Source organism: Mesocricetus auratus, unplaced genomic scaffold (assembly GCF_017639785.1).
Source record: "Mesocricetus auratus isolate SY011 unplaced genomic scaffold, BCM_Maur_2.0 Super-Scaffold_100015, whole genome shotgun sequence".
In the NCBI taxonomy this organism is placed as follows: Eukaryota; Metazoa; Chordata; class Mammalia; order Rodentia; family Cricetidae; genus Mesocricetus; species Mesocricetus auratus.
Window position 1 is genome coordinate 26,631,121 of NW_024429198.1, and position 27,731 is coordinate 26,658,851.

The 27,731-nt window shown below is 40.2% G+C and overlaps 2 protein-coding genes across 5 annotated transcripts; both read right to left on the minus strand.

Moving 5' to 3' along the window:
- Window positions 1-3,763: 3,763 nt before the first annotated feature.
- LOC121144288 (zinc finger protein 708-like) lies at window positions 3,764-12,032 on the minus strand. 4 transcript variants are annotated; one of them, XM_040757717.1, is made up of 3 exons: window positions 11,901-12,032; window positions 11,066-11,161; window positions 3,764-5,130 (listed from the first exon to the last, which is right to left on the minus strand). In XM_040757717.1, the coding sequence occupies exons 2-3, from the start codon at window positions 11,104-11,106 to the stop codon at window positions 4,551-4,553; spliced, it is 621 nt and encodes a 206-aa protein (XP_040613651.1). In that variant the 5' UTR covers window positions 11,107-11,161; window positions 11,901-12,032; the 3' UTR covers window positions 3,764-4,550. The 4 variants fall into 4 exon arrangements, with proteins under 4 accessions (XP_040613651.1, XP_040613653.1, XP_040613654.1 ...); XM_040757719.1 differs by having other exon boundaries at window positions 11,802-11,934; XM_040757720.1 differs by lacking the exon at window positions 11,901-12,032 and adding an exon at window positions 11,764-11,861.
- A 5,071-nt stretch (window positions 12,033-17,103) lies between these two features.
- LOC106022316 (zinc finger protein 58) lies at window positions 17,104-27,459 on the minus strand. Its single transcript, XM_040757714.1, has 4 exons — window positions 27,354-27,459; window positions 25,787-25,913; window positions 25,094-25,189; window positions 17,104-18,752 (listed from the first exon to the last, which is right to left on the minus strand). Exons 2-4 carry the CDS (start codon window positions 25,908-25,910, stop codon window positions 17,734-17,736), a joined length of 1,239 nt encoding a protein of 412 aa, XP_040613648.1. The 5' UTR covers window positions 25,911-25,913; window positions 27,354-27,459; the 3' UTR covers window positions 17,104-17,733.
- Window positions 27,460-27,731: the final 272 nt, after the last annotated feature.

Genomic DNA, 27,731 nt, shown 5'->3' on the forward strand with positions numbered 1-27,731 from the left:
GAAGTCTATTCCATCCTGTCATGAGTTCAGAGAGCCTCGACTCCTATTGTCTTTGAAATACTAACTTAATGGCTACAGGATGCCCTGGCCTTGGTGGGGAATGGCTATTTGCTCTTTATACATGATAACAGAAGGCTTCTGCCATTGTCCCCACTTTTGGTTGGGTACTTAAGATGATACATAAACTCATCACATTCAGTATTAACTGATTCTGCCCTCCTGATATGATCTTATGTCTCTTTCTTTCCTTTAACGCCTATAAATAACCTTTCCTCATCCACACTCCCTGACTCAGGAACAGACCCGGAACTGTTCAGCTGGTTCAGATCACAGCCCTGCAAACACCAGTCCGTGAGTGGTCACAACACTTTGATGAACCTTTATTTAGCCTCCAGTTACCTCCTATACCTCCTGCCAAGCTATTGACTGTTTAGCTATGTATTAAACCAATCTCAGTGACACATCTTCACTCACTGTAACGAAATATTCCATATTTACCCTTTGTTTGTCCAAATAAAAAGAAAAGTTTTAACTCTAACAAAAAAACTATATACAATAAGAACAATTATCAGGTAAGAATTACATTAACAATGTCCAGTCTATCTGCATTTGTTGAATTTGGTAACAAGGAACTGTAACATTGGGGCATCCATATTTCACCTACAGGCCTAGAATATAACAGAATATCGACAAGATTCAGCAGGAATCTTGAAGGACTGTGCTATGTTGTCTTGGCAAATTTCGGCAGACACTTTCCTTTCTGTTCTGCTTGCCCAATTTGGACAGTATACTGTCAGCAGTCGAAACAAGGGCAGTTTCTTTGTCATTGGCTAGTTTTTGCCACAAAGAAAGCAAACTTTGTATGTGGGTTCTTTGTTGCCCATAACACTTTGTTAAAGTAAATTGGTACTACCAGGAGCAGATATGTCTCATTGTTATAAAAAGCCTTATGTTACTAAAGATATCTTAAATGCCATATTTTGTAGGTCCTGAAGTGTTTGGAGATCACAGATCTAGCTAAAATAAATCTTTTGTATGATCTTGAAAAAATACCCAACATGACTATAAGTTTGATTGTTACAGATGATTGACTATTAAACTGTATTTCTTTATTACCTTAAATAGCTTTCAAGAACTAAAACTTTACATTCCATTTTAAATGAGGTGCATGGGTACAGTATCACAGCAAGAATAGAAATATATATATATTATAACAAAAATAACCTTAAATTTGTGTCAATGTACAAAAATTCATACCAATGTAAAATATTTGGGACTAGTGGTCGTTCAAAGGCACACTGAACTACCTACTCTTTTATAGAAGTTATTTTATTTCAAGTCCCTTTTTCTTGGTGTGATGATCTATTTTCAAACCAATTTCTGTGGATAAGTACCCCCCCCTTGTGCCATTTACATTTTTTGTAAACCCTCATGCTGCTTCTTTCTTTAAAGACATTCATATAAACTCTTTGCAGCTACTAATTTTACTCTATTAAAAGACCTTCAGAAAGTTCCTGTTTATTCTGGCTTACAAGCCTATATTACTCCACCTTTTGCGATCCTTGTTGAGGGTTTTCATGGCTCACTTCAGTTTCAAAAAATGACACTACTTACCATTTTTTTTTCTTAACTGCTTGATTACCAATTGTACCAATCTAACTATGTGTCCCCAGGTTCTTTTGTAGTTGTTCATCAACCTCCCTGTGTTCTTCTTCCTGTTAACCTATTGACCTTGGTATGATGATCTGAGTATTTATGCTATGTAAACTATTGCTAATCTGCTAAATGCTTTATTGAAACCCTGATATTGGATATTACTGCCTTTATTTCTATCATCGGAACTATAACTGCCTCTACTGTGGCTCTTGTACAACATAAATACATTGTCTAAAAATGTTTCTTTACTCAAGAACCTGTTGATAAGGACCTTGTTAATAGGGCTAATGCATTTGAGGAAGCAGTTTTATATATAGGTACACAGATTCAAAATATTGAAGTTAGACTTACTGCTGTTTGTTATACAAATTATAAATGAATTTGTTACACCATGGTTCTGATTATTCATGAGAACAAATTCAGGCTCATATTAGAGGTATATAGAACAGTTCTAATGTAAGATATGAATATTCATTCTCTCCATGAACTAACTGCAACTTTTTCTCATGCATCTCTTCGGTTATCCTCTGCAGAGAAGATAAAAATCTCATTTTTTTAAATCCAATTACCTCTTTTATAACTATAAATTTTTTGGACATTTATCATTAATTTGGTTGTTTCTCTTGGTTTATTTTTAATTTTAATCTTTTTCCAGTTCTCTACAAAAAATTAAGACTTGTCCTTCTCATAGTCCTTCATGATGTTCATGAGTTTCAATTAAAAACCAAAAAGGGCAGCACTCGGGAGGCAGAGACAGTCGGATCTTTGTGAGTTCGAGACCAGCCTGGTCTACAAGAGCTAGTTCCAGGACAGCCTCCAAAGCCACAGAGAAACCCTGTCTCGAAAAACCAAAAAAAAAAAAAAAAAAAAAAACCAAAAAGGGGAGATGCTGTGAGCCATGTTATTTCTTAGGGGACCTGAGAATAGCATGAACAAATTCTTCTTGTGGCAAGGCCCTGGAGAATCTGACCCATTTTTGGCAAGGCCGGTGGGTAGTTCACTGCATAATTCTGGGCATGATCCCAGGAACCTATGTGCTACCTGCTCCTCTTACTTTCCTTATACAAATTATTGCTGGCTGCCTCTAGTTTCAGTTTCGTAGAGCTACAGATGAAATGGATATTTACAAAAGGAAAATATCCCTCTGATGACTCTCCTCTGGGTAAGCCAGAAGGGATATTCTTAAAAATATACAGTAGATCTGATTTAGCTCCTAAAGCCTTTGATGTTTCAGGTGTGAACATGATTCAGGCTTCTCAAGAACAGGATGTTGCCATTCCAATGCACCTTGTGATTTGCCTGAAAGAGTCACAGAAGTTTGGGACAATACTACAAATTTGCATATTCTGGAGAGAATGCTACTGAATAAATGATATGGGGCTAATGGGAACAGTCTAGGAAGAGAGAATGAAGAGAATCATAGAAACCCACAATGCCCTCATTTTTAACAGCCAATACTGTAGGAAGCTGAGAGCAGAAGGACATGAAAATAAAGGATAAGCAGTGCCAACTATTAAGAGTAAGCTTTTTAGTTATGTAGTTTACAAGATAAGAAGAAGATCTAGAATAGTACCTATAGGAGGTATTGTAGTGCCGAATTGAGAATGAATTGATTCAGCCTTGGCTGATGAGTTGATTGTGAGAGTTTAGAGTTGATTAGAGGTAAACACTAGCCCTTAGAGGAAAATTTTTCTTTCACTTTGCATGATGCTATAACAACAAATGCTGCCAATGAGACATACTGTTCGACCAGTAGGTGTGCCTAGTTAGAAAACTTCCTTTGCTGCTTGCTATAATGTTTATGCTTTTGAAGCTACGAATCAAATAGATAATGATTACCAGTGGGGAAGTTGGGGGACAGAAAGGGAATGAAGTATGGGAACAAACTGGCAATTATTGTAATTATTACTACAAACTCAAGGAAACATGATTGTAAAACTGTTCATGCAAACTATTCAAACTGTATAAATAAAAATGGCTCAGGCTATCAAAGGCCACTTGCTTGAAACAGGTCATCAGAGTTTCGTCATTATGCTGACTTCTGTCCCAGGTCATCAGAGTTTCGTCGTTATGCTGACTTCTGTCCCAGGTCATTGAACCTGTTAGGAATTAGGAGTTAGTCTCCTAGTACTCTTACATTTGAATTGACCCATATTTATCTGTGCTTTCTCACGGGGCTCATGGTTTTCTATCTCATTTTCTCTATAGCCTGCTTCCGGGTCAGCTGGCTGGCATCTCCTCCTCACTCTCCTCTCTCCGTCCTTCTTTCTTCCAGCACTTATGGAGTTTGTAGTCAGAATGGTTCATATGATGTGTTTTTTAAGGGCTGAGGAAGTGTAAACTTTTTAAGACATTTGTGGGATTTCTCCCCAACATGAATAATCATGTGTCCAATACAGTTATAAAGATTAACAGTCTTTACCACATTGCCCACACTTTCAGGAACTTCACACTCTCTCTCTCTCTCTCTCTCTCTCTCTCTCTCTCTCTCTCTCTCTCTCTCTCTCTCTCTCTCTCTCTCTCTCTCTCTCTCTCTCACATTGTCTAAGGGATGAAGATGAGCGAAGAGCGAAAACATTTGCCAACTCTTCACACTTGGTTTTTCTACAGCATGGACTGTCTGATGATCCTGAAGTTTTTCAATGTATGAAAACTTTTCCACACTGCACATGTGCAGGAACTGTCTTGTTTTTTTTTTGTTTGTTTGTTTTGGTTTATTGTTTTGGTTTTTACGAGACAGGGTTTCTCTGTATTGTTTTGGAGGCTGTTGGTCCAGCCTGGCCTCGAACTCACAGAGATCCACCTGCCTCTGCCTCCCGAGTGCTGGGATTAAAGGCGTGTGCCACCACCGCCCGGCGGAGGAACTGTCTTACGCATGGAGTGTTTGACATTGTCTAAGGCACGAATATAAAGAAAAACATTTGCACACACTTCACAGTTAGGATTTCTCTGAAGTATGAACTCTTGTGTCTCCAAAGGGATGAGCTATTATGAAGGGCTTCATGACATTCTTCACACTTGTATGATTTTTCTCCAGTATGAATTGCTTGATGTCCCCGAAGACTCCGAGAACAGGAACACCGTTTGCCACATTCTACATATTTATAGGGGCTGTCTTCCAAATGGATTGACTGATGTCGTCTAAGGGATGAAGATGAGGAAAAACATTTGCCACACTCCTCACACTTGTATGGTTTCTCTCCAGTATGGACTGTCTGATGTTGTTGGTGTGCAAAGTAGGAAAATCTTTTGCCACACTCTGCACACTTGTAGGGATTGTCTTCAGAATGGATGGTTTGATGTCGTCTAAGGGATGAAGATGTGCAAAGACATTTGCCACACTCCTCACACTTGTAGGCTTTCTTTGCAGGATTAGCCGCCTTGTTCCCAAGGAGAAGAGCAGGCTTAGTAAATTCTTTTGCACTCAGTTCACACTGATACGATTTCTCTGCAACATGAATTCTCATGTGTCTCCTAAGGGATGAGTGATAATGAAAGGCTTTGTTACACTCTTCACACCTGTATGATTTCTCTCCAGTATGAACTGTTTGATGTACCTGAAGGCGTAGAGAACAAGAAAACCTTTTCCCACAATCTTCACACTTGTAGGTTTTTTCAGCAGTATGCATTTTCTGGTGTATAAAAAGTGTTGAGAGCGTATGAAAGGCCTTATGACATTTTTTTTTTTTTTGGTTTTGCGAGACAGGGTTTCTCTGTATTGTTTGTTTTGGAGGCTGTCGGTCTAGCCTGGCCTCGAACTCACAGAGATCCACCTGCCTCTGCCTCCTGAGTGCTGGGATTAAAGGCGTGCGCCACCACCGCCCAGCCTTTATGACATTCTTTACATGTGTAGGGTTTTTCTCCAGTGTGAAGTCTCTGGTATATAGAAAGTGTTATAAAACTAGAACTAAGGGCCTTACCACATTCTTTGCACTTGTAGGGTTTCTCCCTTGTATGAATTCTCTGGTATTGAATATGTACTGAGTTATAATCAATGGTCTTGTTGTAAACGTTATAATCATTGGGTGTTGTTCCTGTTGAGCAAAAGCTGAGATATGAACAAAAGCTAAGAAATATTCTTTATACTTATAATGATTACTTTTATATGGAGAGATTCACTCATACATATTTAACCATCAATAGGAAACTACAATATATTTCCAGGCACTGAGCATGGATGATAAAACATTGTAGCTAGGAATAATCTATACTCCTACTAGAATAAAGGCACAACCAAATAGAACATAGACATAATGGCATATTATTCAAAGTTTAAAAGCTAAGTTTTAAGAACATTTAAGAGAAATAAGCTCATTAAACTCTAGAGATATTATATATCAAGACACCATGAGATTATACAGTAGCCAGGCCTGGAAAAGAGAAACGTAATGGTGACTGTGTGATTCTGAATCATTATCAAAATACAAAATTTTTATCCTACACATAGTTTTATTTTGGAAGCTACAAAGGACATGCTTCCTGCACAAGAAGTAGATGGTTCACAACAAGATTAAACAATACAGCTCAAAAACTCAGGGCAGTGTTTTATTTGGATGACAAGAAAATATATACCTGAAACATAGTGAGTCATGGTAAAAAACAAACAAAACAAAAACATGCCATTGTAAAGGAAAACCTTCTTGCCAGCCTGGTTCCAGAGCCGCATCAGTCCCAAATAAACACACAGGAGGCTATTAATTATGAAGCTGTTGGCCTTGCTTGTTTCTTACTGGCTAGCTCTGACCTAAGTAATTACCCCATAATTGCTATCTAAGTATATCTCTTACCGGAGAAGTTTCTGGGCTTCCTACCCCATGGCGTTACATCTTGACTCTTTGTGTTTCTCCTTCCCAGAGTCCTCCTGGACTCGTAGTCCTATCTATCTTGATTCCCTACTGGCCAGCAGTGCTTTATTGACATATACACAGGACTTCCCCAACACGCCTTCAGGTTCATCTGTGAATTACACTTATTTTGCTGAGATAACATATTTGTCAATGAATAGATGAAAACATGACTTATTTCATATAAGTTTCTCTGTGTTCTTGTTATCCTGGAACTCGTTATATAGACCAAGCTAGCCTCAACATCAGAGATCCACTTTTCTCTGCCTCCCAAGTACTGGGATAGTGGAGTAGGTCACCATGCCTAGGCAATAAAATTGTGTATTTCTAAGATTTATTTATTTACAAGAGTAAACAGTTATTGGGCCCTACATAGAGAGAGACAATGCACAAGGCACGCAAACAGGAGACTGGTGTCTATCCATGAAGTAGAAATTCACAAATACTTTATAATCTTACACTGTCCATATGTACTTTATGCTGTCTCAGCTATGGTTCTGTGCCTTAAATTTTATCACTTTCCCTGACCCCTTGTGGAACAGAGAGTCAGCCATGCTCTGAGCTCACTTTGATTCAAGGCTCCTGGAAGCTGCAGGATTCCTCTGTCCCCCTGCCTGTGCTCCATGAGTGGTGCCAACATCCATTCTGAGGCTGTATTAGTGGGTCTGGGAAACAATTCTTCTTCAAGTTGCTCATACCTGACACTGAGCTCCCCATTAAGGTCTTGTCAAAAAACCAAGCCTAGTCAACTCTCAGCCGCAATCTCTCAAAGGCATACTCTAGCTGGTGGGGACTGAGCTACATGATCTCACTGGTTCATTCATGTGCAATAAGGCCCATATAGGGACAGTGCTTTCTTTTGCAGAACACAGGTTACTTGGTAGACACCACATCAGAGCATGCAGAGTGGGCAGAAGTGGTGCCCCCATACATCCAAGAAGCTTAGACAGCTTACAGGTCTAGGACTCTAGCTCAGTGTGAGGACAAGATGTTGGAGCCAGTCTTTCTATGTGTTCAAGCCCTTTACTTGCATTGCTTGTGCATAAAGACGGGAGATAAAGGACAAGTTGGGTCTTTTCTACTGGGTCTGCAATCCTGCTTCCTCTGAGATAAGACATCCTGTCTGTTCTTGGGACTCCTTTGACCTGTGGCTGAGCACAGCCTTCCTCTCTGTTCCACCAAGCCCAGATACCCTTGCTTTCACTTCTAGAACTTTCTGAGTTCCTTCGATGTCTAGTTTTATGGTTGTCTGTTTAAATGTCTCTAGGTTGCAGGTACCTCTATATTTAAAGTTTAGAGGTTGATCCACAGAGAAGTCAGTATGTCCCTGTTTCATAAGAATCAGTATATTATCCTAAACACAGAAATCTTTATAAGAGGTAAAACACATAGAGAACTATTCAGGTTGTCTGCCTAACATCTGCAGACACATACTATAGTTATGGATATTTAAATTACTATGTTCAGTCTTATTGAGACACAAATGCCATTTGAATATAGACAATGTTTTTTATAAGTCATCCTATGCTGTTTTAGCTCACTGAAAAGCTGGCTCTAGAAAAAGGATATTCCCTGCCCACTTTCAAACCCAAGTACATTTCTCTTAAAGTCTCCTTAGTGCCCTTATCCTGGGTCAGGCTGGCTCCCTAACTCTGTGACAGGCAGAAGGAAAACAATAGGTCAACTTGGGAAAAGATACTGTGCACTTGAGAACACCTAACAGGTGAACTATTTCCAAAAGAGGCTACTGTTAATTATGTCATGGTAGAAACAAGTGCGGAATAAAAATAACTAACGGGATGCTCAATATTGAAAAGGATAAAAGAGACACTGTCTAGAAGCCATCAATACTCTAAAATCACAGTCAGCCAAATTCTGTTAGATGCTGTTAACATTGCTTTAATGATGACATGGTAAGTCTGCATACTATCTAAATCATAAAGTCCATCTTATGTTTACTATAACTTTCACGGCATAATGGTTTAACAGGATGTGCCCAGGTAATATTAATGTGTCACATTACCCTCACTGTGTAGTTTTGGGTTCACCCTTATTTTATTTAACTGATATTGTACAGTATCTTCTAAGCTGAACAACTACCATCATCGTAACTCTAGCTGTGCCTACTAAAAGTAATCACAGCTGGACTTGTTAAATGTTAATATTCCTTCAAAAATGGAGGATATAGACAAGGTCCCTGAACCCTCACCTGAGGATCCACTCTCAGCCTCCCAGCTAGGTGCACGAGGTTTCAAGGTTTCCTGGAGACACTTGGATGTACAGGCCAGAAAAACTAAAATTAGGTTGCTGGATGGATCTGCAGTGTGTTATATGTACTGCTACATGTATTGTTACACATAAAGCTGTTACATGTACTGACTAAGGGCCACATGAAAACAGATACTGTCTAACAGCCTTTTCTTAGGTATATTTTCCTAAATCAAATGGTAAATGTACTTGTTAAATACAGAATGTCTCATTTGTAAAAACTTGATCAAGGGGGTATACGTAAAGCATCAGATGCCCAGGCCAAAGGGAGAGGTGTCTCAGTTGATTCTGTAGTCAGTTTCTGATTGGAATTCTGTTCTCTATATCCTCTCTCAGTGATTACAAAACCTGTTCTAGTCCAAGTCTACTTACATCTCTAAACCTCTTGCTGACATGTCACTTTTCTTTGTATGAATCAGTGAAATCATTTAAAAAGATACAAAAGATACAGTTGAGGTTATATCTCTAATAAATGGGTTAAACTATTTAAGATAGATTATATAAAGAAAGGGCATAACCTTTAAGGCTTAAAGCCAAGTCATATTAGGTCTATCTATATAATACAGACATTAAGGAAGAGGAGACTTAAAAATAATACACTTGATTATCAAGATATACTAATGTCCTTAAGGTTATACAGTTTTATTCATGTTTTTAAAAACACTGATTAAAGAATTCTATGTAGTCACTTATGTGTTTGCTAACTTTGTTAAACTGTAGTCATTTGGAGAAACTGAGTCATGACAAGAACAATTCATTATACATCTTTTTATTCTTGTTGGTGTTCCTTAAAAAGGACAGCCTTATTATTCTCTCCTCTGACTGTATTCTTTCTGAGGAAATGAGCTACTTAGTGTAGAAAGTCAGTAGGACTGATTTTAGGTTTTATTAAGGTACAGTATAAAGGACTGAGGAGAGTCAAGTTCCTAGTTCCCCATGGGCTGTATTTATGTTTAAAGTTTGTTTTAGTATAACACAGCTTCAATTCAACAATTGTTGTTTCTGAGGTTGACATTTTTAGCAGAGATAAATTATTTCCATTTAAAGCCTAATCTTATGAGAGTCACTACTTTATTGTAAGATGTTAGAACAAAGACACTTAACACATAATAGTTATTGAGTCATCTACTAAGAGATTAAATACATTTAGTCTTCACAAAATTGTGTTTATAGTCATGATAAATACAAATGTAATACATGTACGTAGACAGTATTAGAGGGAGAGAAAAACATGTCCTTTGTACATGTTATCAAACAAAGCAGACAACTCAAAAAATTGCTTAATATGGAATAATATTCAAAATCAGGTGTACTTAAAAAAACCTGTTTATTGAAATAAATTGCTTGCGTAAAAAGGGTTAAATCTACACTACACTTGCATGGCAGGACACACCCAGGATCAATTACTATAGTTACCCCCAGCTAGGACATGGACCTATCAGACTAAATGACATTCTAGTGTCAACACAGCATAAGGATGAATGGGGAATAAGAGTTGTCAGTGTCTGCGTTCTTGTCTCTCTCTGGCCTGGAAACCAGACCAGGAAATCCTACTCCTTATCTGTAGGGAAGATGGATCACAGCTCATGTCCCACCAGACAGGGGGTGGATTCCCTCATGCTGAGGAGAATCTTAGATTTTTTTCACCACACTCTGCATGTGTCAATGGAGACACTCATTGCAATTTCTCAGCAGTCCATGTCTCCTGAACTGATAGTTGAGAATACAAGGGGAGCCTTGTACCTATGTCTGCCACCCAACTGGTATGGGAGCTACACTCTAGTTCAAACGGCCATGCCCTGTCCCTGGCTTTGATTTTCTTCCTCTTAGCAAAGCTAATTTGAGAGCTGAGCTATCAATGCCTGGTTATGTAAGCAGTCCTCAGCAAAGTGGTCGATAACACATGACAGAGGCTCTGCCACAGGGCCAGTGGGCACAGCAGGGAGAACTCAGGGCACTGTTTAAACTAAGTCACAAGTGCCACGTGTGTTCACACCACATCAGTCAAGAAAGCCATACGGCCTGAGGAGGTGAGGTGGACTATGAAAGGTTTCCCAGAGCACTCATTCTGAGTCACCTTCCAGAGGCATCTAGAACCAGCTCCTCAGTCCAGCTCCCATTACCCACCTGGAAGCCAGTGGACATATATACACTGGAGGAAGTTTGGAAAATCAGCATGTCTTTGATGACAAAGACATGATGGGGAGACCTAAGGAATGATTTCCACAACACCACCTTCTTTCAGTGCACACAGGAAAGCCTGCCTTTCTGCCCCTGAGCCCCTCATTCCTACTCACCTGGGTGCACAGTGTCTGTTGCTTGTATCGTCACATCCCATGGTCCTTGTGTTTGCTGCAGAAATGTCACCACGTGTGGCTTAGGGACAGCAAGACCTGTTCGTACAAAAAGGGAACAATATTGTTTATGTGCTCTTTCACTGGGAATTCCAGGACGCTGTTTATAAGAAAAGATGTTGTAATTGGTGACTGCCGACAATAAGATCCTTAAATGTTTTCACACAGGACCACTACAGTACAGAAAGGAATTTACAATGTCTAGCTTCTGAGTTCCACTTGAAGGAGAAAACATTAAAAGTCGCAGGAGTTTAGCAGAGTCGCTGTATTTGGGGTGGATATTAGGATGAATAGTTTCCACTGTGTCTGGAGTGAATAATAGAATGAATGTTTTTCATTGCATCCGGTATAAATGTTAGAGTGAATGTTTGTTTTCTAGAGGTACCTTGAACTTGAAGAATCACTGTGGAAAACAGTGATAGTTTTCCCGAATTAGTGGAATTGTTGATCTAAGGAGTGTTGTGCAGTCCTGGTCACCTCAGCTGACCATCGTTAGCTTGCAGTCCTGGACCTTGTGCTATCATCTACTCCGCGCTCCCCGGCAGCTCTCCTGTCCCAGAAGCCCAAGGCGGACTCGGGCTGCCCGTCCTAAGGAAACCATCTCTCAGGGCACAGTCCCATCGCCCTCTCCCAGCCCTGACCTGCAACCTCCCGTGTCCCAGCCAGTTCAGCACAGCACCTCCAAGGCAGCTTCTCCGCCCTCGCACCCAGCCCAGGTCCGCTCCCTTCAAGACGGAACCCGCACAGAGCCTCAGGCTGCGCTGCACCCTGGACCAACCTCCAAGTCAGAGATAAGCAGGGCAGGACTCGCGCCCAAGGAAGACAGTTGTGGAGACCAAAGCCTGAAAAAGCTTTCCTCAACGAGTCCCTGTGACGTCACAGTCGCAGGCACTACACTTCCCAGAAGTCTGAGCGAAGGATCCCTGCGAGGTGATATTTGCTCTTCCTGGGCTTGTACGTGGCTGCCCGCAGTGGAGGATGGGAGGAAGAAACGGAGTCTGGTGGACAGCTGTTGGCCTGAGAAAAACCAATTACACGAATGTCTGATTAAAGCAAGCTTCATTTTACAGGATCACCAGGAAGTGGCCGGTTGGCTTTCTCTTCCAAAGTCTTTCAGAGAGCGCTCCTCATTGCCTTTTGTAGGGGGCAAGGATTGGGGTTAATAAAAAACAGCTGTCAAATGGCCGTTATAAAGGCGGAAATTTAAGAAAAAGGAAAAAACGTTCAGTAATACATCAAGTATAGCGAGGGAATCAAGCTATCAAGGAAAAATATTTTCCTAAGGAAATGTTTTTCTAAGGCAAAGGCGCATACACTATGGGGTCACAAGTTCAGCATAGGTGAAACTTGTTTTGTAAGGTACATCACTCTTAGAAAACATTAAGAAGGTATGGAGACTTAACATTATATAAAAATGTGGTTTCTTTTTTGTTTTTCCGAGACAGGGTGTCTCTGTGGCTTTGGAAGCTGTCCTGGAACTCTGGCTGGCCTCAACTCAAGAGATCCACCAGCCTCTGCCTCCCGAGTGCTGGGATTAAAGGCGTGTGCCAACACCGTCTGGCAATGTGGTTTCTTAACAATGTTTTTGTTTTAAACAGCAATGGCGTTCACCTCCAGATCCACAACATGAGATTGTGAATGTCAATCAAGACTTGAACTTTAGGCTCAGAGGTCATTTCTGGTCCGTATTCTGATTTACTCTTACTACAGCGTTAAAAATCACATTGAACCAGTTCTTTAAAAATATGAAGCAGTACTTGTGGGGTAATCTTTTTGTACACAGTGAAGATCTGTCTTTGCCAAGGGACCTTCTGATTGGTTTAATATAGCTAGGCAGGATAAGACAGGTTGAATTTCTGGGGAGAGAGCAGAAGAGATATGAATCTAGCTGCACAGAGAGGCCAGCAAGACATGGTTCATATCAGACATACCTGATTGCTTCATTACTCAACTGTAAAAACCCTGAATTGACGTAGGTGTCCATGAACATATTAATGGAAAATACATTGATGAATTTGAATGTATGTTTATTATACACAAATACATAGAGGGGAAGCTATTTAGTTCCAAAAAGGTATAATCACAAAATTTACAGACAAATGGACATCAAATGTCTACCAGTTGAGGTCACCCAGTCATATAAATACACTGCATGTTCTTCCTCATGTGCAATCTAGACACTAACACATGTACATATGTATTAGTGTATGTGGGTACAGCATAAAAGTGAGAATGAAGTTTGAATGTTAGGGCTGAGAAGGATTTAGGTGATGAACATGGATTGTGAAAGAGGACGTAAGACAACTGATTTTCACGTTCCAACACCGTCATGGATTTTAGTTTTCATAGTGTGTAAGTACATGTAACATACATGCGGTGCAGACAGTGTCAAATCCAATGTGAGAGCCTCAGATTCCGTTCTGAATGTCCATTCTAACTGTACAGAAGTGCATGACCTCTGTAGTGTCACAGGCTTTTCCTTGGGCCACCAACTAGCTCCCACATCACGACAGCACTGGTGGCTCTTTTAGGAGGTCCCGCTACCATCACTTAAATGGGCTTATGAGTGGCAGGTGGCAAACTACTCAGTGGCAGCTTGGACCCAGAAACTTCCCAGAGTTGAGGCAGTAAATGTGGCTCCTGCTGGTACCTCCACTTCCACCTCCACCAGGAGGTACCAGCTCTCAGAACCAAGGAATGGGGCATGGTCTTAGCCATGCCACGTAGCAGTTAGATACTCATCTGGTCAGCAAAAGATAGAAATAAGAAATAGACAGGTTCAGACCAAAAAACAGACAAGAGAAAAAAACAAAAAACAAAACCCACCAAAACCCCAAAACCTCTAAATGTGTTATAGTGTGTTTAAAAATATGCACAGGCTTAGGAGAGAAAAGTAAAAGGGTAGACAAAACCCTTAAATAGGGAAATAGATTAATAAAAAAAATAGTAAGCCATGTATCGAAGGAAAATACACATGTATATTGTGATGTCTTTAGATTTTGTTTTTTACTGTTAATGAGCAAATAAGTGCTGAGAGACATCTGATTATGAAAGTAGCTAGATTATATCAACGTATAGATTTTAAAAATATCTTGAGTGAAAAATTTAAGTCAAAAGATGTTACTTTGGGAAAAAGGTTCTACTTTTATTTTAAAAAGAAATGAAAGGCGCTGGATTCATTCTTGGTTAAGAAAAATCATTCTAGATGAAGGAAGACCCTCTGAAAAAGCTCTGCTGGGAACAGATGGCCTAGATAACCCAACATTTCAGAACACCTCTGCTGCAGTTTCCTCTGGGTTTTACATCCAGAACAGCTTCAAGGCTGCTGGCTGAGATGATCCAGACTTGAAAAATACTACAATCAGGACTTGACCATAATCCTAAATTTTCTCAAGGTCCCCCAAAGATTACCAGTGCCCCCAAACAACAGCAAATAGTGTAGGGAGCCATGCCCAGATTCCCCAAAAATCTATTATGAATATCAGAATTTGTTTAGGGATTGGTTACAAAATGATATTGGTCATAGTCAAAAAAGAAAAGCTAAACAAAAGATTTAAAGTCAGAGATCTCTTTAAGGGTGATATGATATAGAAATGACAGAATAAAGGGGTAGATTATTGAATCTATATTAATCAAAAAACAATTATTAATCTTAAACATTTTATATTAGTATGGATTTTGGTTTACTGATACAATTTTTTTTTTTTCGAGACAGGGTTTCTCTGTGGCTTTGGAGGCTGTCCTGGAACTCGCTTGGTAGTCCAGGCTGGTCTCGAACTCACAGAGATCCGCCTGTCTCTGCCTCCCGAGTGCTGGGATTAAAGGCATGCGCCACCAACGCCCGGCTATTGATACAAATTTAAAGTTAATTTTGTTATACTATATAAATATTTCTATACTTGCTTAAGGTATTATATTTATGTAACTCATTTAAAAATGTAATGTATAATTAAGAAATGTAAATTAATAGTTAATCATCTATAATCAAACTTAGACTTGTTAGGTATATTTTCAAGGTCATACAGATATATTTACATAGATGGGCTTCAAACACTTCAGACATACAGAATATGGAATTTAATATGTTTAATAATGTAAGGCTTTTCATGAGAGTGAAAGATGAATGCTCCTGGCAGCAGTAATCTACTTCAGAGAAGATGGTGGGCATAAAAGAAACTCTGTAAGGAGTTTGTTTTCTTTATGGAAAAAGCTAGTGATGTGGGCAAAGAAACCGACTATGCCTCAATTGATGACAGTTACTATATGAGCTGGACCAGCAGTACACAAGAAAGGTGGCTGCTGAACTTTCACAAGGTAGAACAGTCCCTCAAAATTCCCAGCTTCACAGGAAAGTCTGTCAGATATGCTAGGCCTGTAGGCCAGAGATGGATGCCCCAGTGTTGCAGAGCAATTTTGGGTGACTCTCCAAGCATCTTGATGTCCAGGACATTTGGTTACATTTGCTCATTCATTCTGGGTCTTTGGTAGACTTCAAGACTAGCTAGTTATTATAGTTTAATTTTTCTTAGTTACAATAAGTAATAGTTAAGGTACAAAACTTTGGACTCATGAAGATAGAAAATAGAGTATTTTCTCTAATTTTACCAATTACAAATAAGAGTGGATACAGAAACTGTAATTCTTACTTAGTAACTGTTTAGTAATTTATAATTTTACTATGTTAACGTCAAAACCTTCCTTTTTAATTAGACAAAAAGGGGGAAATGTGGAATCCTCTTGTATACTGTGAAGACTGGTCACATGAATTGGCATAATAAAACATGGATTGGCCAGTAGCCAGGCAGGAAGTATAGGCAGGGTGACAAACTAAGGATGATGGAAAGGAGAAGAGTCGAAGTTACCAGCAAACACAAGGAACAAAGATGAAAATGTCCTATTGAGAGAAGGTACCAAGCCATGTTGTTAAACATAGATAAGAACTATGGCTTAATTTAAGTGTAAGAGTTAGCTAGTAAGTATAGGACGAGTTAGCTAGGAAGGCAGCTAGTAAGTGTAAGGCTGTATACATAGTCGAGACTGGAAGTCTCTGTTAATGTTATTGCTCCCTCAGCTGACGACTCTGCCTCTACAGCCATGGCTGCTGCCTGAGCCTTCACATTGGTTTAACTAAGGTCTGTCCTTTTAATTTATCAATAAGGATTCAGGAGCCAGATGCTGGGTGAAAGCCTGATAGATCAGACAGGCAGAGATTCTTCTACACCAAGGGGAGATATTCCAGGAGCTTGGATGACTCTACTGGAAAAAACTATAGTAACTATGCCTGCCATAGCTCAGATTTCAGATTCCGGGCACCATAGACAAAGTAGTGACATGGTAAAGATTCCATGGAACATATATAGTTACAAAAGAAAGACCTATCAATCAAGGCAAGTTTCAAACACGCTGCTTGAACAAACTGTTGGGGGTTACTGCAAAGAGAAGTCTCTACTGTTCTCTGATGACAATGTTAGCATTTATACCCTGTTAAATTAGATACTCATGTTTACTTTGCAAAATAATCAACTTGGTAGTCTCTACTATGGATTCATTTGAGTTGGATAATGTGGTGATATTTATGATTTGTTAAAGCTTGCATGAGAGTCAGGCATTAGTGGTGCACCCCTTTAATCCCAGCACTCGGGAGGCAGAGGCAGGCGGATCTCTGTGAGTTCAAGGCCAGCCTGGTCTACAGAGCGAGGCAAGTTCCAGGACAGCCTCCAAAAAAATACAGAAACCCTGACTCGAAAAACAAACAAACAAAAGCTTGCATGAGGATTCAGAAAGCAAAGTCAGACACAAGCCATAGAAGCCAGGCACACACCTTTGATCCCAGCAGCCAGAAAGTGGTGGTACACACCTTTAATCCTACGACTCAGGATTAAGAGGTAGCCAGATCTCTGTGAGCCCAAGACCACCCAGATTTACACAAGATCGATCCAGTCCTAAAGAGAAACAGCGCACACAAAGATGATCTCAGCATCTGGGATCACACACCTTTAATCGCAGCACTAGAGAGGTATATAAGACAGGAGCAAGATCTCAGTATCAGGCATTCATTCTCCAGTCACATTGATAGGAGGCATTCATTTGCCAGCCACACTGACAACAGAAGACATATATTCTCCAGCCACACTGAGGAAAGGCAGCAGTTTGAGGCTTGGTGAAGAGCTCATGAATCAGCCCTTCTAGCCTGAGCTGGAAGTAAGAGATAGTGGCAGGCTGCTTTGCTTTTCTGATCATCAGCTTGAAATTTGAACTCCAATTCCTGTCCCAATCTTTTATTTATCGTGTTCCAGGATGAGATCTAATTTTTTTTTTTTTTTTTTTTTTTTTTTTTTGGTTTTTACGAGACAGGGTTTCTCTGTATTATTTTGGAGGCTATCGGTCCAGCCCGGCGAGATCTAATTTTTAGCAAAGATTTTACTACTCTTCACACCCTCATGGACTTTCTAGTCAGAATGAATCATTTCCTGTGTTTTAAGAGTGGAACAAGTAAAGTTTTTAAGACATTTATAGGATTTCTCTCCTGTATGAGCTATATCATGTGTTGAGTAAGGGTATAAAGATTAACAAAGTCTCTGTCACATTTTCCACACTTCTAGGGATTGTCTTTAGAATGAATTTTCCTTTTTTCTTTTATGTTGTCTAAGGCGTGAAGATGAGGAAAAATCTCTGTCCCTACCTTTACAGTGGTTGGGTTTCTCTCCATTATGAACTCTCTTGTGTCTCCTAAGGGATGAGTGACAATGAAAGGCTTTGTGACATTCCTCACACTTGTATGGCTTCTCTCCAGTGTGAACTGTTTGATGTTCCTGAAGATGCCTAGCATAGGAAAACCGTTTGCCACATTGCTCACACGTATAAGGATTATATTCAGAGTGGATTTTTTTATGTCGTCTAAGGGATACTAACGAGTAAAAACATCTGCCACACTCTTTGCACTTGTGGGGTTTGTCTTTACGGTGCATTGTTTGATGTCGCCGAAGAGATGAAGAGAAGCAAAAACATTTGCCACACTCCTCACACTTGTATGATTTCTCTCCAGTGTGAACTGTCTGATGCTCTTGAAGCTTTGCAAAACAGGAAAACCTTTTGCCACACTCCTCACACTTATAGGGATTTTCTAGAGAGTGAATCATCTGATGTTGTTTAAGGTATGACGATGAGGAAAAACATCTGCCACACTCTTCACACTTGTATGATTTCTCTGCAGTGTGAATTCGTTGATGTGCCTGAAGGAATGAAGGGACATAAAAAGCTTTCCCACACTCTTCACACTTGCAGGGTTTCTCTCCAGAATGAATTCTTTGATGCTGCTTCAGCATTGAAGGATAGTAAAACGATTTGCCACATTCTTTACATTTGTAGGTTTTTTCATCAGTATGATTTTTCTGGTGTATAAAAAGTGATGAGCGAGTATTGAAGGCTTTATGACATTCTTTACACTTGTAGGGTTTCTCTCCAGTGTGAAGTCTCTGGTGTATAGAAAATGTTTTATAAGAACTAAGGCCCTTACCACATTCTTCACACTTGTAGGGTTTCTCCCCTGCATCAATTCTCTGGCATTGAATACGTAGTGAGTTATAATCGGTGCCCTTGCTATATACATTATAATTCTTGGATCTTGTTCCTGTTGAAGAAAAGTTGAGATATGAGCAAATGCTTGGAAATATTCTTCATACTTACAGTGCTTATCTTTTTAAAAGGAAAGATTTACTCATACATACTAAACAATAAGTGAGAAACTACAGTATATTTAAAACCTATAGGCACTAAACATAAATGATAAAATACTGTAGGTCAAAATGATATATACTTCTACTAGAATAAGACACAACCAAATAGAACATAGACATAATGACATATTCAAAATTTAGTAGCTAAGTTGTAAGGGCATTTTACATTTTACAGAAATAAACCCATTAAACAATAAAGATGTTATATGGCGATACCCATTAAATTATAAAGTAGACAAGCCTGGAAAAAAAGTTAAATGTGATTATGTGAATTTGAGCAATCATATAAATACAAAATTTTTATCATCCACATAGCTTTATTTTGGAAGGTTCAGAAGATATGCTATACAAGAAGTAGATGGTTCACAACAAGACTAAATTTACAGCTCAAAAATTCAGAACACTATTTCATTTTTAATTTGGATGACAAGAAAATATATACCTGATGCATATAAAGTCATGATAAACAAAAAGGCTCACTGGTGAATTACACAAATTTTACTAAGACAACATATTTCTCAGTAAACAAATGATAAAATTTCTTATTTCTCTCCTTTGTTTTTGCTTTTTTAAGGCAAGGTTTCTCTGTGTAGACCTTGCTGTCCTGGAACTCACTATCTAGATCAGGCTAGCTGCAAATTCCAAGTGTTGGGAATAGTGGAGTAGGCCACATGCCCTGGGTGTTGGGGGGGATAATGTATTTCTGAGATTTATTCATTTACAAGAGTAACAGCTATGAGCCCTAAATAGAGATAATGAAGAAGCCATGCAATCAGGACACTGGTGTTGACCCATGAAGTAGAAAATTACAGAGCAAAGCTCCTAGAGATTTTGTAACCTTACACAGTCCTGTGTGTCGTATCCATCCACCAAAACATATAGGGAATATATAACAAATTATTATACATTATACACACCTCCAAATTAATACCAAAGAATATCAAATTGCAAAGTGAAGAAAAAATTTGAACTCACAAAATTTTGAAAACTATTAAACACATACTCCTAGTCACGGAGACTTTGAATCTTTAAATATATATCCACAAAGGGCATGCATTTTAAGTTCTTATAATGAGTATGTGATAAAGAAAAAAAATTAGAAGATATCTGTATCAAAGACAAAGAATTCTGATGGGGTCACTTTCTTCAACAGTACACGTGAAACAAAAGAAACTCGTGTGAAGTTAGTTTCTTACAATGATTTCAGACCTAGTTATTTAGAAATGTGTGCTATATTTCAGATGTTAAGAAAATAGTACTGTCTGTGAGTGACCTGTCCCAAGTGATTCAATTTTGCCTGAGTTTTATTCAATTGCTCCCCCAACCAAACAATCCTGCCCAGAAAATTCTCATGCAGCCTCACCTACAGCTTTGAAACATCCACTGGTTTACAACATGAAACAAATTGTTTGAATCAATGGAACTAAAAGTTTTGGGTTTTCAGCCCTAGGCCTGCCTCTGATGCAATTTTGGGCTTGGCTTTATAAATCCAATCAAACCAAGGTTAAAGTGTGCTGGAATAACCAATGTATTTCCTGACACAAAACCGAACCTTGTCCTTCTGGTCCTAATGGGGTAGATGTGGGTATTTTTGTCTGGTCCAAATTCTGGGAAAAACAAAACACAAAACCCTGACAGGGACTCCCTCCCTGTGTCTCCTTCTGAGAGTAAAGATGTGGATTGAAGAAGTAATGGATAAATTATCAATTAAATCCAGGCACTTTCATTTCTGTGGATGCTGGATGAGTGAATGCAGAGTGCCCTCCATCTACGCTGTCTCAGATATGGTTCCGTGACTTAATTTTATCACTTTCCCTGGCCCCCTTGTGGAACAGAGTCAGCCACTCTCTGAGCTCACTTGGATTCAAGGCTCCTGGAAGCTGCGGGGTTCCGCTGTCCCCCTGCCTGTGCTCCATGAGCCATGTACCATCTTTCCTGAGGCTGTATTAGTGGGCCTGGGCAATTCCATGGCTATTCCTCTTCAATCTGCTCATCCCTGGCCCCAAGCTCCCCTTGTGGTATTCTAAACAAGCTACTGAAAGGAGAAGGTCTGCAGGATTGGTTTAGATTTTATACACAATAAAGGGAGGAGGCTGAAGTTTCTAGTTCCTCCATGGACTGTATTTGTATTTATCTTCAAAGGTATACAAACTTTTCAGTCCAACAACTGTAATTTTTGAGTGTGAAGTTTTTATCAGAGGTAAATTGCTTTCATTTGTTAAGGCCTTATCTGATGCGTGTAGGAGGAAACAGTGTGCTGTCATTAACCATGTGACTTACTAGAGGCGCACACAGATGAGGTAATAAAAGGGCAGTTTACCGCACCACTAACCACACCCACTTTAGGCATGACTAAAGACGTATATGGACGTAGGTGGTGAACTACGTCACTAGCCAGGCCCACTTTTGGGCATGGCTAGGGGCGTTATGGAGGAAGGTATAAAAGACCAGCGGAAGTCTAGCTCTCTTTTTCCGGCTTTCCAGCTTCCAGTTTGGTGGCGGAAAACTACTCAGCTCATCTGGGTTACTTGTTTGGTATCTTGTGAGTAATTTCTACAATAAATACTTATTTTCACTTTCAGTAAGTGTGCCATTTATCGTTGCAGCATCAGATGAGAGTCATTATTTTGTTGTAAGCTGTTACAACAAAGGTATGATGAGTCACCTAATGAATCATGAAATGTACTTAGTGACCAAAGTTACGTTTATAGTCATGCTAAATACAAATATATTTCATTTATAGACATGATTAATAAATTAGAGGGAAAAAATTCTACCTTCCATTATGGAGTCCTCTGTACATGTCAGCAAAGGTAAGCCTAAAGCAGGTAACTGAAACAAATTCAAGTTCAACTTGTTTTTACTTAATATGGAATGATATTAAAATCAGATATACTTAAAGTAACTGGTTATTGGGTCAGGAATGGTGACACACCTTTAATCCCAACAATGGGGAGTCAAAGCAGGAAGATCTTTCTGAGTTTGATGCCAGCCTGATTTACAAAGCCAGTTCTAGGACAGCTACACAGAGAAACCCTGTTTTGAAAAACAAAACCAAAGAAAACAGCAACAAAAGAGAAAAAAAACCTAGAACACTGGTTTTTGAAATTGAGTGACTGAATACTTGAGTACACTTGCATGGCAGGACACAACCAGGAGAGGTTAGCAAACTTACCCTAAGACTTACTAGATTAATGGCATTCTAGTTTCAACAAAGGGTAAGGATGCATGGGGAATAGGAGTTGTCAGTGTCTGCTGCTCCTATCACCCTCCAGTCTGTAACCCAGATCAGGAAATCCTACTCCTTATCTGTAGGGAAGATGGATCACAGCTCATGTCCCACCAGACAGGGGGTGGATTCCCTCATGCTGAGGAGAATCTTAGATTTTTTTCACCACACTCTGCATGTGTCAATGGAGACACTCATTGCAATTTCTCAGCAGTCCATGTCTCCTGAACTGATAGTTGAGAATACAAGGGGAGCCTTGTACCTATGTCTGCCACCCAACTGGTATGGGAGCTACACTCTAGTTCAAACGGCCATGCCCTGTCCCTGGCTTTGATTTTCTTCCTCTTAACAAAGCTAATTCGAGAGCTGAGCTATCAATGCCTGGTTATGTAAGGAGTCCTCAGCAAAGTGGTAGGTAACACATGACAGAGGCTCTGCCACAGGGCCAGTGGGCACAGCAGGGAGAACTCAGGGCACTGTTTAAACTAAGTCACAAGTGCCATGTGTGTTCACACCACATCAGTCAAGAAAGCCATACGGCCTGAGGAGGTGAGGTGGACTGTGAAAGTCCAACCAGTGCAGTCATTCTGAGTCACCCTCCAGAGACATCTAGGACAAGCTCCTCCTCATCTAGGAACAATCTCATAGGAATACGTGTTACTGTCATTATTAATGGAAAGATGATTGGACACTAGCTAAGCAGGGTTTTCTGGGCAGAGCAAATGCTGGGCTAAACTACATGTATGTTTTTACTCTGGGGTATTGTGGCTATCTAGGTCATTTAAAAATGTAATGTATAATTAAAAATATAGGTTAGTAGTTAATCATCTATGGTAGTCAAACTTACAGTCACGTTAGGTTCACTTTCAAGATATATTTAGATAGACCTATAGAATATGGCAGTTTAAAGTCCCAATACAATAAGACTTGTCTTGACAGTGAGACTCGTCTGCTCATGGCAGCACCAATTTACTTCAAAGATGATGATAGGCATCGAGGAAACTCCATAGGAGTTTGGTTTTTTTTTGTTTTTGTTTTTTTTAATGGCAAAAGCCAGACAGTAGGGCAAAGAAATTGCCCTTGCCTCAATTGCTGACAGTATATTGTCCAACCTGGACCAGCAGGATGCAAAAGAAAGCAACTGATAAATTTTGCCAAGAAAAGGTAGTACAGTCCTTAAAAATTCCCTGCTTCCCAAAAATGTCTGTCAAACAGTCTAGGCCTGTAGGCCAAATATGCCAAATATGGGTGCACAATTGTCATAAAGAACTTTGGATAACTGTCCAGGCTGCCAGATATCCCTGTCATTAGATAACATTTCACCCTTCAGGGTCTTTGATGAAATTAAGACTAAATTAATTTTAAAGTTTTCCTTAGTTACGATAAAAGGTGAATTAGAAATAAAACTTTTTTTTTCTTACAAAGATAAGGTAGATAATAAAATATTTTCCCTAAATTTGCCAAACACAAATGAACTGGATATTGTATTTGTAGTTCTTACTTGACATGTATTTTTGTTACATACACTTTTACTATGTGAAAGTTAAAACCTTCCGTATTAATTAGACAGAAAGGGGAAATGCCAAGGACTAATCCTTCTGTACACTGTGAAGATGTGTTATTCTAATTGTTAATAAAAAGCTCATTGGTCCTTGGAAAGGTGGGATTTTCGGAGCAGAGCAAATGTTGGGATGAGGAGGGCAGAGTCAGAAGAGTCACCAGGACGTGGAGGAGCAGGAGATAAACATGATGTATTGCCACATGGCAGGGTGTAAGTAAGACATATAGATTAACTAAAATGTAAAAGCTTTTAGTAATAAGCCTGAGCTATCAGTCAAGCATTTATAATTAATATTAAGTCTCTGAGTGGGTATTTGGGAGTGCTAGCAGGACAGAGTTGATTATGGTCCCAATGAAAAACTCCACCTACACTCCTCAGCCTTGGTCCCATGACAAACCAGGAAGGCAATCAAAATCTACACTGAGGAAGTTTGAGAATCAACAGGAGACGTTGAGAAAAAGTAGCCACATGATCTCGTTGCCCAACTGGACTCATGGTAATATTAATCTTAATGCTTCCTATAGGGCTAGCCACAGTGGCTACTCTGACTAGATCTGAAACAAAACATTTTACCTGGGAACATCAGGTTTATACATAAAGTTTATAATGTCTTTAACAAGTTGTGACTGGGAATATATGCAAATAACAGTTAGACCAAATATATCATAAACACATTAACTTCAAAGAGACAGGAAAAAAAATCCAAAAAACCATGGAGCCCTACACTCACTAAAGGGCCTAAATCTACTAACTGCCATGAAAGAGATGCACACATAGTTGTACCCATATCTGGTTTGATGGGCATCCCTGTATCAAGAATGGAAGGCATTGTAGGTCATCCTGTGCTGCTACTCTTCCTAGGTCTAATGGTCAGGACCTACTGAAAAAAGTATTGAAAAAAGCCAGTCTCTGTTAAATTAGTGTACCTAAGGGCCCAATACAACCCCTTCTACAATATGTTAATACTTTGAATCTTCACTGCTCCCTACTCCCAAATATTTCTAATCAACAGAACTAAAACTGTTGAGCCTCTGTCATGCCTGGGTCTCTGTAATGCAATTGTGGGTTTGGCTTTACGAACACAACCATGCTCACTTTGGTGTAGCAATCCTTCTGCAGCCTCTACAAAGAAATGATGAAATGACTCTCAGTCTGACCAGCACTGAGTTCTCTTTTCCTGAGTCTTACACTACAGTGGAGACTCAACCAAAAGAAAAACCTCAGAGGTCACTGTTAATAGAAGCACAGCTCGCTGTTGGGAAATACGAAGCTGAAGTGACTTAAACCATCCTAAGAGCCTGAGAGATATGCTTTGACAACACAGACATGAAGAGAAACCTAAAGAATGATTACTATACAATCATGTTTCTAGGCACATGGGAAAGCCTGCTGTTTTGGTGAATATTTGCACCCCACCTCTGACCCTGACCCCTCATCCTACACACCTGGGTGCACGGTGGCTGCTGCCTGTCTCTCCACTTCTGAAGGCTCTTGTCTTTGCTCCAGAAATGTCACCAGCTGTGGCTTAGGGACAGCAAGACCTGTTAGTAGAAAAGGGAACAAGACTGGTTGAGTGTTCTACTAGGAATTGACATGTCCCTTCCAGTGCATAGTTCATAAGAGATGATGTAATAAATGACTCCAGACAATCGTTTCTGTAAATGTTTCCTGACAGGATCGCTACAAACTAACAACATCCAGATTCTGGGTTTCATTTAATGGGAAAAAACATTAAATCTAAATTGTTAAAGACTTTATAATGCCATTGTATTTCTAACAGTCCCACTAGAGTGAAGGAAACATACATCAAATACAGAAAGGTTAAACACAAAGACAAAAACAGTGAAATGATTCCTTTTATTTTATTCTCTAAATGCATTAGTGCTTTGAGGGTGTCAGACCTTGACATTACAGATGGTTGTGAGTTGTCGTATGGGTGCTGGGAATTGAACCCTGGTCCTCTAGAAGGGCAGTGCTATCTCTCAAGCACCTAAATGATTAATACCGAACTCTTCCTAATTTTTCTGAAAACGAAGGATATAAAACTCACTGTTGAAACATTCCAATGAGATACAGTACAAAGGGAGTAAGATATATGTTGATGGTGAAATAAAAATTCACTAGGATGAGATCCTCACCCAGGAAATCAAGGTGGCTGTAATTCTCCAACATCACATCCCTGTACAGATTCCACTGAGCAGGATCCAGGTATTTCCTCTCTTCTGGAGAGAACTCAATGGCCACATCCCAGAAGGACAGCATTTCCTGAAACAAAGACCAATGGAGGATAAACACACTTTAATTACAACCATTAATAATATCAATATCAGGATGCATTGGCCTGGATAGTTTCCTGTCAACTTGAGACTAGCTAGGTTCATTTGAGAAGAGAGAAGCATCATTGAGAAGACACCGCCATAAGTCTGTGTATAGGGAAGCCTGTGGCATTTTTAAATTAGTGAATGATATGAGACAGCATAGCCCGTTACGGGTGATACGGGCACTGGGCCGGTGTCCCTATATGCCATAGGAAAGCAGGCTGGGCAAGTGAGTCTGCAGTGTTCTTCTGTGGCCTCTGCTCCAGTCCTTGTCTAGGGTTCCTGCAAACAACTGTCTAATCACCAAAATTTAATGTCTTTAACAAAAACATGTGAGTGACAAAAGTTTAAATTACACATGGAATGGGTTAACAGAATGAACCACAAGTAGTTCTTAAATCACCAAAGTGCTAATTGCATGGAGTCATCATGGTACTCACTGTAAGAAACAAGGGATGAATAACAGTATTTATCACATCCATGAAGTATGTTCCAGTGTTTTCTGACACAGACTCGGGTAGCCTAGGACTTGAATTTGCTATGAAGCAGGGGAGGGCCAGAGGGTCCTGCCTCCCCCACACAAATGCAGAGGTGACAGGGATGTGCAATAGAGTGGACTGGAGTTTCTTTTCTGTCACAGGTCTGTCTACTTTAAATCAGGGGAACACACACAGGTCTGTGAGTTCTCCACACCCTGCTGACCTGACACAAAAGCCTTCCTAGTCTGCATTCTGCTTTGTGAGTCTTTCCCTCTGCAGTATGTGTGCTCTCTCACCCCTAGTTAAAGCTTTCCTAAAGTAGCTGACAGATCTTTCTGCTGTCTTCCAGAATTTCCCACCAGTGATCTTTGTTTTGCCTCAGAATTTTTCCTCTCTTAATTCTTTAACGGGCAGAGAACACAATCCAGACTCAAGACCCTTACACCAGGCAGGCTGGAGTACAGGAGGGGTCAGACACCCCATTTGCTCTGACAGCATCCATGTGAGAAGGACTCAGCTCGTGAAGCTGCTTCCCCACCAAAGCTGCTCAGGGAGCTCCCAGCTCCACCTCAGGAGCAGGTAGTCAGCTGACCATCGTTAGCTTGCAGTCCTGGTCACCTCAGCTCACCATCGTTAGCTTGCAGTCCTGGACCTTGCGCTATCATCTACTCCGCGCTCCCCGGCAGCTCTGTCCCAGAAGCCCAAGGCGGACTCGGGCTGCCCGTCCTAAGGAAACCATCTCTCAGGGCACAGTCCATCGCCCTCTCCCAGCCCTGACCTGCAACCTCCCAGCCAGTTCAGCACAGCACCTCCAAGGCAGCTTCTCCGCCCTTGCACCCAGCCCAGGTCCGCCCCCTCCAAGACGGAACCCGCACAGAGCCTCAGGCTGCGCTGCACCCCGGACCAACCTCCAACTCAGAGATACAGCAGGAGACGCAGCAGGGCAGGACTCGCGCCCAAGTTTGCGGAAGACGCACGTGTTTAATCTAAATCCGGAAAAGGCTTTCCTGGACGACTTTCTGTGACGTCACAGTAGGATGGACTACATTTCCCAGAAGTCTGCTTATATGACTCCCGGAGTGATGCTATTACTCTTTTGATTCTTGCTGCCTGTAGTAGATGATGGGCGGAAGAAAGGGAAACTGGTAGACAGAGGTTGACCTGAGAAAAACCAACTGCTCTGATGTCTGATTAAAGCAAGTTTTTGTTTTGTTTTGTTTTTTCAGGAGCACCAGAAAGTGGCCGGTTGGGTTTCACTCTCAAAGTCGGTATTTCAGAGAGCAGTC